General features: G+C 48.4%; 1 protein-coding gene across 1 annotated transcript in view; it reads right to left on the bottom strand.

The window, feature by feature from the left end:
* Nucleotides 1–3,231: 3,231 nt before the first annotated feature.
* The window catches only part of LOC144168316 (lysosomal cholesterol signaling protein-like), a 130,750-nt gene continuing 122,552 nt past the window's right edge, over nucleotides 3,232–11,429 (bottom strand). Inside the window, exon 15 of the mRNA XM_077697325.1 lies at nucleotides 3,232–4,925. Coding sequence (XP_077553451.1) covers nucleotides 4,718–4,925 — 208 coding nt within the window. The 3' untranslated portion in view covers nucleotides 3,232–4,717. The remainder of the gene's footprint in view (nucleotides 4,926–11,429) is intronic.

The following is an 11,429-nucleotide window of genomic DNA, read 5'->3' as shown; positions in this document are numbered from 1 at the left end:
GCGTGGGAATTTTCAGCCCACAACTTAATTGGTCACTTTCTTATCGTTTACCTGATTTTACTCCTATATTCGAAGCTGAGTTTTTTGCGATAGTTATGGCCTTAAAAGAATTACCTCCACAATATTTAAATGTTGCTATTATTTCTGATTCCCTGTCGGTTTGTACCGCGCTAACATCTCCAAAAAACTCATTACTTATCCGTACCTTCAGCCGCCTTGTGCCTCCCCATTTACGCGACATCCGGCTCATCTGGGTCCCAGGACACAGGGGCCTATGGCTCAATGAAACGGCTGACTCTTTGGCCGGTTCAGCTTTAGATGGCCCTACGGTGGACCTCAGCCCTACCCCATTCCTCCTGGCGCGCGCAAGGTTCCGCAGATTTCTACGACTAGGGATGACACAGGAAGGTACTATCACAGGCTTGGATGACTATGCCCATCTTGCTCACACTTGGAATGCGAGATTTTGCGAGTCCCGCCAGTGTGAGGTCACTTTAACAAGTATCAGATGCAGGATACCGCAGCTTAACTTTTATTTGCACCGCGCTGGTCTCACCTCCTTCGGTCTTTGTGCTGCTTGCGGTGAAGTTGAAACAATCGAACACTTTTTCCTGTACTGCCGCGGTTTTTCTTTCATTCGGAAACGGTATCTAGCCGCACCAATTCAACGTATTGGCCTTCCTCTGTCGATGCCGGTGCTTCTTTCGTTCGGGGCCACATCCCTGGGGTTTTGTCATAGAGGGATTATTGCGGCCATTCACGCGTACATATCTGAGACCAGACGCATGTCCTGCTAACTCGACTCGATCAAAATTTTTTAGCCTTTTCTCCCAAAAATGACATCATTCACTGATTCATTCTTTAGACTTATCATATAATTCGGTAACCGTTTCCCCAATTCCTACAGGCTAAGTATATAGGGCCATGAGGTGGGCGATTTAGCCCGAAAAGCCACCCCGTTTCTTGGCCAATCCCCCACGTGGGTATGTGCCAATCGAAAAGGAACAACAACAACAACAACAATGTACGAGGACGAGGTGTGCAGTGTGTGTGCGCGTGTGAACGCAGACTTGGCCCACTTGATGTGGGGATGTGCGGACCACGACTCAAGTGCGGGGAGGCCGATCCTCCTACCGGACATTGCGGACTCAGTGCGCTCTTCGGGGCGAGAAGATCAGCTAAGGGCCATCCAGCGGCTCGAGGCTGCACTGGACAGGCAAAGGCGAAAGGGGAACCCGCACTCCCCTCGGCCTCCTCCTGCGGGAGCGAGGGCTAGGGGCGACAGCGGCGGCACTCCAAGAAGCCCGCGCCGACCAGACGCAGACCTCGGGGTCGGCCCGACGCCGCGGTGAGCGGTGAAGACTACGGGACGGTGAAGCCCTGCGTGGCCTGATCCGTCCCCGACTGCCGGTACCTCAATAAAGTCCTTTCTCTCTCTCTCTCAGCGACAGTTGATACCAGTTCCCTGACGTATACTATAGCGTGCAGTGCACCTTGACGCTGGAGTCTCCCTTTTCAACAATAATACAGAAACTATGCCAACGTTTCTTATTTCAAATGAAACGCTCTCTTACGGTTAAACGGGCATTTAAGCCACTAGAAAAACGAACCATTACGCAATATACCTGGCGCTGTTGACGTTCTGCTATGGTTCAAGGGGTTGGTTTTTGTGCTGTCACCGGACAGTACGAACTGCGAACCGTCGGATAATGACGTTTTTAAAGACGATAGTCTTTCTTGGAGTACTTAAACCCAGAAATTTCGGTCTGTCTGTATGTCTGTCTGTCTATCTGTCTGTTCGTTTGCCTGTCTGTAACTCGATTCAGCCACCCGGCCAAAGTAAAATGCTTACTACGCAATATTCTTATATACTCACCGACAAATGTAAACGTCTAAGCCCGGTTTATATGTTCATGCTTGTCAACTTTGTTGAACAAGAACATGACATTACGCAAATATAAGACAGAAAATTAGTGCACAAGGGATATTTGCAGTGTTCCTTTATTAAAAATTCCTGGATTCTTGGTTTTCGATAGCAAATGATATTTACATCTATTGTAGAAAACCGCCGGCTACCGTTCTGTTTGCCACGCCACCTCCTGGCGGCATACGAGAAATCACGCGGCAACCGCAAAAAAAGGTTCCACTAGCTAGATTTCACGCTCTGCTTAAAACGCACGTGGAGCACGACAACGCGTTTCTATAAACCTTGAAGTCGGCTGCGCCTCGATTCACGCGCGTCTCCACCGTACTGCAGCGCTGGCATCGAGGAACGCCGCCCGCAGCAGTGCAACGCGGTAAATTCAAATCGCCTTGAGAAAACCCTTAGTGTACTTACCTTGGGATGAACGCGACGTAACAGAAACAGCAGCAAAGAGGGTCATTTCCTTGGCAAATGTTTACAGACTATCGTCTTTTGACGACATTTGCAACGAAAGAAGCAGATACGGAGCCAATTTTTATGAACAAACTTGAAACAACCACGAAGAGGCATAGAACGAAACCTGATTACTTTTTTCTTGTGCGCGCATGCAGTATTACGGCAGCTCCCGTTCAATGCCGGTCCTCGCGCATCGCGCGCACAGTCGAAAGCTTTATGACAGAAAACCCGCGAGCCCGTGCCACTCAGTACATGCAGAGCGCTCTGATGAGAGGCTGGCGTGCATTCGCAGTTTGTGCGGTTCGCGGGCGCACTCCCTGAAAGCGGTTTATCGCGCGGCTGCCTGCTGCATTAGTTACGTCACGGAGGGCCGGATAACACATTTTTTATCACTCAATCGAGCAGCGAAAAGCAAACGTTTTAATGCGTTCACTCCATTTCGCGCTTGAGAAAAAGCCCCCCATCGGCACATGTATTCTCTGGAATCGTTTCCAGATGTCTAACGTAGCTACCGCAGCAGACAACAGCGCAATCAACTTTTGTCAGGGAATGGATCCGCCAAATGTAGCAAGTGCGCAGTTCGCCAGCCCATCGCTAGACCGCTCTGCATGTACTGAGCGACACGCGCTCGTGTGTTCACTGTCATAAAGCTTTCGACGGTACTTTCGATGAAAGGGAAGTCAAGACTCAGTCAGACACAGAACGTTTCCCGAAATATACGTTTATTGTTGACACTGACGACCGATCGGTAGGTATGCCAAAAGTGCCCGTGGGGCAGGACGCGACCGCGTTCGGCTGCCCGTTCAAACAAGCCATCCCCCACCCACCACCCCCCCTTCCCCATACGCCCTCAATCCTACGTCACGAGTCTTCTGCACAACAGCTCGCTATCACGTCACGTCCCCATACTCCTCACGAGTCCCGCCACCCGTGGTCCGATTTCGATAGCGAGAACGTCCAACTTAGGTCACTGCGCGAGTTAGATCGCTGCTACACGACTTCTATACAGCGCAACCGCATTGTTGTGTGTTTATTCTACCTCTGTGCTGCGTCACCCGGGCTGTGGATTTAAACCAACCAGGTTCGTTAAGGAAGAGCGCGGTACCAAAACAACGTGCTCCTGCAAACGTCTTTGTCTCAGTGCCCCTTTATAACTCTTTTACCCCCGCCCGTGTGTACGAGATTTCGGCGCACGTTGAAGATCCCCAGGTGGTCAAAATTAATGCGGAGCCCTCCAATACGGCGCGCCTCATCGCCTGCGTTGCGTCGGCGCGTTAAACCCTACAATCAATCAACTCTTTTACCCCTCATCTGTGTACGAACATAGGAGATTTACAATAAAACTAATCCTCTGAACCCGTCCCAATTCACAGCAAAGGCCGGATGCATGTAACGTTCGTGGGCTCTTAAACCTATTTTCCGTTTCTTCGTTTTAACCCCAACACCAACTCCCAGCCTCGTCTGAACATTGTTATCAAGAGTGCCACATATTACCGGTATTCGAGATTTCGGGGTTGTTATAAAACCACGAAGAATGCTATGCGGTTTCAGAAACCATGACGTGGAACTAAATACATGTATGAACTCTCATGTAAAAATAAAAATATTTTTAGAAAAGGCTACTCCAACTGGATTGACGCAATTTGGGATACGCCGAGACAAGCCAGAAACACTGGCCGTGTAGCTATGTCTCATTCCTGCGAAACTCGAACGGACAATTCAAGTCGGTCACAATCCTCTGAGACGCTACTCCTCCTGCTCAAATCCCATTCCCCTATGGGTTTTAAATCCTCAATTAGAAGGGGACGAAAGGCAACCCAATTATACACTAATGCATTTAAAGGAAGCAAACAAACCAACCATTAGGATCCTTTTATCTCAGACCAAAAGATGGGGCATGGGAACTATTGCTGACGTCACTTCAATCTCAACCAGTACAATAAGCAAGCTACCTGTACGTTAACTGACAACGTGCAAGCATGTTCATTTTTCTTGTTTTGTTGCTGAGTACGATTTTTAGGATACAATGCAGTTGAGGAGGTAGTGTACTTGGAACTTCGCTATAAAATTTCCAAATGGTGTCCCCAGCCACTCATTGCGAGTAATCCTTAGCACAAAGCCTCTTAATTGGGCGGAGGCTTGTTTCATGCAAACGTCCCCGCTCCCTCAATTCAACCTGTCACTGTTAGGGCTATATTAACAGCCTCGCACTTAGTCTCATCCCGATTAAGAGATGCGTAGGATAGGATTCCCGAGGTCGGGGCCTTCGAAGCCACGACGTCGACACGAGCAACACAAAACAGGAGAGATGGCGACGGTTCGTCCGATGCAGCAGCGCTAGGAGGAGAAGACGTAGTTGTATGGACCGTCGTAGAAATGCTCGATTCGCTCCTCGGATCGGGCCGGGCGCAGTAGGCCGCCGTCAAGCAGGCGTCTCCCGTAGAGGACGCCTTCTTCGCGGTTCCTGACCAGTCCAGCGTCCAACAGCCAGTCCACGAGCAGGTGTCCGTGGAAAGGGGTCCGTGACAGCGACGACGGAGCAGCACTGCGAGGCGGCAAGAGAGAGAGAAACAACTTTATTGATACTCAAGGATCAGGGCCACCTCATAGGGCCACCGGGCCAGGTCCATAGGGCCACCGCAACCGCCAGGGCCCGGGTGGTCACCAAGTCTTGTCGAAGCATGCACTGGCTCAATGGTTCCTCGGCAGTTAGGGGATAAACTGTGTTTCGGTACCCACAAAACATAGTTTTGTGGGAAGGCCCCATGCGCACGAGGGCATGGCAAGGCGAGCATCAGAACGAATGCGCACATGCGCAGTGGGATATCAGTACCCGCCGCCGGTAGCGTACCGTGCGCTAGTCGCTATGCTAAAACTCTGTTATGTCTTAGCGCGTCGCCGCCACTGAGCACGTCTCATGCGGCCTCGGCATACCGCCATCTCCCTCACACTTTCAGCATACTTTCACCCTCCAGTTTCCTGCTCTCTCTCTCTCTCTCTCTCTCTCTCTCTCTCTCTCTCTCTCTCTCTCTCTCTCTCTCTCTCTCTCTCTCTCTCTCTTTCTCCGGTGTGCTCTTCGTTCTCTTGGTTATAACAAGGGTGACAGAGAGGGGCCGAGAGACGACGCGAAAGCACAGGAGCGCGTGTTTATAGGGGTCATGCAGACAAGATACAAGTTTGTTTTATTCGTGAGATTTCGTGTTTTATAGTGCAAGAGCGCTTGCCCGGGAGCAAACGATGCCATATTTACTGAGAAATTAATCAATTTACCTTAAATTTTGATTCTCTTCCGAATCGTCTGTTTTCGTGACGTCTGCCATTAAGTCACCGGGGGAGGTATTCTAAACAACGTCCAGTGCGTAATTAGACTCAGCCTTGCTTCCGTCAGTCCTCCCAGATGGTGCTACAATAGGGAGCCGCAAACCGTTGTCAGGCGTTGCTTTATTTTCGGCCGTATTCGCTCCTGGCTTGTTTTTGTTACGGCAGAAAGTAATCGTTTCGTGAAACATGAGATATGCTCCACAAAAAGGGCCACGTAAGACAACGTCGCTTACGCCAATCGGCCAGTGTCGTGTAAGAGGACTCCGAAGTGGTGGACTTCTGGTAGCTAAAACAAGTGTAGTGCGGCCAGTACCAACACCAGTGCGCATCGATACTTCTATGCATACGCGTATTGTCGTAACTTTCATTGTTTACCCCACCATTTCTATGGCTGTAAAATTAATATGCATTACATTTAGGCGCAAACAGCTCGTTCGGCAAGCTTAAAAGCCCTGCCTAATTTGCGTTTGCTTTTGTGGCCTCAGCCAATCGCACAGCTGGGCATACGTCATAGGTTCTGTTGCGGGAATTGAGCTAGCGGGTGGCACAGCTATTTCCTTTTTTCCTAATTATATAGCTTATTTGAGCGAAGTGTGCGTTGAAAGTCATGTCGGTATGATTCCAACGAGGCAACCTTTCGAATGAAAAAAGAAACGTGTTTTATATGCATGGCTCCTTTAAGAGCTGCGCTCTTAGAAGGGCACGCGAACAGGGCTTCTTAACCCTAGTCAGAGGACATTTCCATACGCAGAAAAGCGAACACGAAGTTGCGTATGTAGACACAAACAAAATTTTGAACACGACTAAGCATGGTACGTCAAGAAGAAAGGGCCTACAAGCAGCAAGTATTAGACAACGGATATACGCGTGACACGTTTAGGGAACATTTACTGCGAATGTACGGGCACTACAACCCTAAATAACAATGGAAAGAATCCACATATTTTCAAGGGTGTCAGACAAAGGGACCCCATCTGTCCATTGGTGGTTACATTGTTTAAAGAGGGTATTTTCCTTCTAACGTCCGGTGACCTTCGCACATTTAGAGCATTGTGTTTTCTCCTGTCTCCTTGCAATTCACTCCCCACAGTTTTCACACCCTTTTCCTCCAATGTGGCGGGCTTGGCTCGCCTTGGACATGCTGATGGACGGGTTCACTTTCGTGAACCTAGTCCGAGGGCATCCTCGACTCGTAAGGTCGCGCATTAATAACATTTTTTAAAGCGAAAGCTTTCTTAGCGGTACCGATGGCGTTCTGTTACAAAAATACCGCATTTCCTCATAGACCGGTTGGTCGACCAAAACGTTCTGATAAGATCTATGGAAACACGGTGCGGTTGTGAAACGGGACCTCCATTGTGTCAAAATAGTTATTTGAAAATCACGAAAAAGGAACGGTTTTAGATAAGACAATGCATTCATCAATCATGAAGACGGAGTACAATAGTATACCTTTATCTCGTAAACCACTTATCGGTATGCATTTAGATTAGATCATTCCAATTAAGAGGCGTTTACTTAGTGCGCGAAAAATCTTCGTATGGGTTCGCTCTTCGTTTGCGATTTGGGTCTTTGATTGTTTTGCGATCGACTCGACACACTTTCAGCGAACGTATTGACGCACGTTTGAAGTATTTTTGATGTTAGCAAGCTTTGGCGCTTGTCTCAACTTCCTTTACGGAAGGATGGTGCATTTTTTTCATCCTCCTTCTCCACTCCTAGAAATAACCACAGGTGGGCTTCCCACAATGCCCCCAGAACGGTCAACCAGCGTGATCTGACGCGCCAACTTGGCGAATGACTAGTCGCGGCGTGCGATTGGCGTAAAAAATAGAACCTGCGCTGGGACAGCGGCGTAATAAGGCGTGAATGTGCGCTGTTGTCCGAGCGCAGATTCATTTTTTTTTACTTTATTCGCATGCTGGGCCTTGTCGTTTACCGAAGCCGCATGCTGACTCGCGTTCCGAGTCATCGTGGTTAATTCCAACTGCAGCGATTTCTCGGAGTCTAAGACGCTGGACTGAAAGAAGGCAGAGATAAGAGTAAAAATAAATATTTAGGCCGCCTTACATTTCCGGAAATGTTTTCTTTCAAGGCCTCCGTCATAAGCATACGAATAATTGCTCAGCGACTACATTCACACAGCCGAAAGCAGAGCTGAGGTTAAGAGAGGAAGCCCTTCAAGCAAGGCAACAAAACAGTTGACGAGACCTATGACTATAACAACCTCGGACAAGTCGCTGCTGGTCCTAACTACAGGACTAAGTAGGATGCGCAATTAGTCTGGGCTTGGAGCACATTCGCGACGCACTCCCAACTAATGAACCGTACGTTACCTCTGCCGCACAAAAAAGACTGACATCCAGTGAACCTGGCGTGATAACTTCAGGGACAGGGCTTACTGGGAGCCTTAGACGCAAACTTATCCATGCTCAGAGAAAACGAGTGTTTGGATTAGGGAGCAGACTGGGCTGAAAGGCATCCTCTCTCAAATTACAAGGAATAACCGGAGTCGGGCTGGCCGTGTGATGGTCCCGTATTGGGTTCCGAGTAACGAGGGGTGTTGGGAAGGTGAAGAAGTAGGAGAAGTGACCAGATTTGAAAGTTGGTTGGGGGGGGGGGGGGGGGGAGGGGGGGGGGGCATGAACGGGTTTCAATGAGGCCGGACTGACCCGGTTGGAGCACAGTTGGTGAATGTTTACATTAAAAACAAGGAGCTACCGGCCTAGGGCGATGCACTGAGGACACCGACGACTCCGTAGAGCATCGTCGTTTCACTAAAACGCTGAAATGATGACAATGAGTTATATGCACACTATACACACTAGGATTTCGTAATTGTACTGCACAAAACAAAGAAAACTTGTTACAGAAAACCTTCACACCCAGCAAACAGCACAACTGAAACGTGTCAGTCGGGTAGGGAAGAATATGCCGTAAAACAAATTTGAAGTCAGTGAAGGAAACCTTCGTCTCCTGCTGTGGACATGTGTGATAATGATGATATTAGAGACTGATTGGGGTAATACAGCGCAGGGCTCTTCACAGCCGTTTCACAGTGTGCTTGGCCCATTTTACTCACGGCTTCCCGCGTGTGAATGTTAACCACAGTGGTTGGGTATGCCTCCCAGAAAATAACGCATTTCGCTAGAGCGACGTTCACATTAGACTGCACTCCCGTCGACGGGGGCTGGCCATACACCGTTACTCCAAACTTAAATACCGGGACGAACTTTCGTGGATCCTTCCTTCTTAAAGACTATAGTCTTTGCTAGACGCGAAAATCTTCGTGTCTGTCTTTCTACCACTCGAGTCGGCAAGAAATGTTACTGGTGATCCTGCTCACTTGTGGGTTACTAACCAACTGAGAATTTGGGTTACGTGATGGGTGAGGGGGAACGAAGGGAGATGAAAACAGTGGAGCGAGGCTGAGGTATATAGAATGAGAGGAGTAGTAGAGAGAGGGGAATCAAAAAAATTTAAAAAGAGCGCGAAGGACGAGGACAGAGAAATACAGTAGAATGTACGAACGCTGTGTTTCTCTGCTTCATTGCTCTTTTTTAATTTTTTGAAGTTATGAACCAACTCGCTCAACAAAGCATTTTATTAAAGGAGGAGAAGAAGAGTACGGTGAATGAGTACAGCTGGACGGGGACAGGGAGGGAAGATTACTAGAGGAATGGTGGGAGGAGGGAAGTGCGATTGGATATGAGGGAAAGAGTAAGATGAAGGGGGCGGATCGAAAGGAGAATTGTCGTTGGTTATAGCGGCTGTGTTGAAACTTAAGTCGGGAAAAGCAGGGATACGAATAAATAGGGAATACCTGAGCCTGCTAAGCATTGTGGACGATAGTGTCTCATTCACTAAAACCACCCAGAAATTACAGGACATGCTTCGACAATCGTGCTAAGAACTTTTACGTATAATAAGCATGCAAAGGACCACGCCTTCAAGGGAGGTAACGAAAAATTGAGAAAGTGCTGATCCCAATCACAAAAAAGATAGTAAACGCAGAATTATAAGTACGGCAGGGGTGGGCTACATTCGGTAGAAATTCCGGTATCCTGAGCACCAAGCTTTCTGTCACTAAATGTGCTGATATACAGCCAACGCCTTCTCCAGGTAATGATATATGGGGCCGACACTTAAGATTCGCCCCATATAGGCGTCATAAAATATAACCTAAATCGGACGAAGGGGCCGTAGAAATATTGTTGCTAGGAGTCCCACTTAGAGACAAATAAAGACCTACGAGGATTAAGGAAGAAACTTGTGTGGATGATATTTTAGTTCAAGTTAAGGGGGGATGGGGGTGGAATTGGCGTGGGTAAGACACGTCAGGCGCGTGAGGGACACAGGGAAACCATCCGCTGCACGGAGCGTCTGCCAATGGACCGTAAACGCAATAGGGATCGACCGAATGCCGTATGGAGGGATGAACTTTGAAAACTCGGGAACAAAGAATAAGCTCGCCTAGCTCACGATAAACGTGGCTGGAAATATCTGGTAAAAGACTTCGTTCTGCAGTGGACACAACCTGGCGGATGATGATGGTTATGATGATGAGGTTACGTGAGAGACAGTGACAGGCCGGAGATCAGTGAGAGCAGGATAGGGACCGAGAACGGGGAAGGATGCAGGTGTTGCGCAGGAGGGGGGGGTTGAAGGAATGAGTCATGATTGGGAAAATGAGTGTAGCAGATTGTGTTCGGGGTGGAGATAACTTAGAATATAGAAATTGGGGAATATGAGAGGCAGAGGGAAGTGGGCGGGGAAGAATAATTTGTGAATCTCCCCAAAAATCGCCCCCCAAAAAACTTCCCCGCTCATTTTTACTTACTCCCTGCATGGTGTACCCGTAAAACTGGCTGCTGTGGAGCGTGATATGGGTGCAATGCTGGATGTAAAGCTGCTTTTCAACTCGCACGTAAACTACCTGACCAACTCCGTCTCCGTGCGGTTGGCGTGATTTTCCGGTGTGAATTCATTGAGTGATCGTGTTCTGTCCTACTCTACCGCTCCGTAATCTTACCGAAGCTAGACTTTGCCACTGTAATCTGGAATTGTTTAAGCCCTTCATCGTACCTTAGATTGGAAAGGCTTCAGAAGCGCTTCACAAGAATTGTATTTCGTCGTTACTCACCAAAAAGCCATTATGCGCATGGCGTGCTACTGACGCTACTGAATCTGGTCGAGCTATCTACCAGGCGCTCCAGGCGAGACATGCGTTTTCTTTCTACTGTATCCATTCAAAATTTGACTGCCCTTGCCTCGTGCGCTCGGTTCATTTACGAGCACCTAGAAGATCTCTGCGCCCGCATGGCTGCTTTCATGAATATGAAACACTGAGCCCTACACGAGCTAGACGAATCCAGCATCCGTTCAACAGCCTATTTTTACGTTCTAATAACATTTTGTTTGTGACGACACTGTTTCATTCAAGCGCTGCTGGAAAAATACGATATTTCGATTACGCATGTCGCGCAGTGGCCGCATCTGCACCTGCCTCTCTGTCATTGTGCGTCTTACACGAAAAGGACCACCCTGCTCGAGCTTGTGAATACGGTCTTATTATGCATACGCCGCACACGACCTAAGAGCTGTTGTTGAGAAACCTTTTTGTTGCCTTCTTTGTTCACATTCCACTTTTGCACGCACCTACACATTTATTTTTATCCATTTCTGATTTACTACCCTGTTTGTATGCCTTTTATACCTCATCTACGAA

The sequence above is a fragment of the Haemaphysalis longicornis genome, unplaced genomic scaffold, assembly GCF_048455015.1.
Source record: "Haemaphysalis longicornis isolate Haplotype H1 unplaced genomic scaffold, Haemaphysalis longicornis Haplotype H1 scaffold_2, whole genome shotgun sequence".
Classification (NCBI taxonomy): domain Eukaryota; kingdom Metazoa; phylum Arthropoda; class Arachnida; order Ixodida; family Ixodidae; genus Haemaphysalis; species Haemaphysalis longicornis.
The sequence above is the reverse complement of the archived record's forward strand: the minus strand, read 5'-3'. Positions and strand labels throughout refer to the sequence as shown.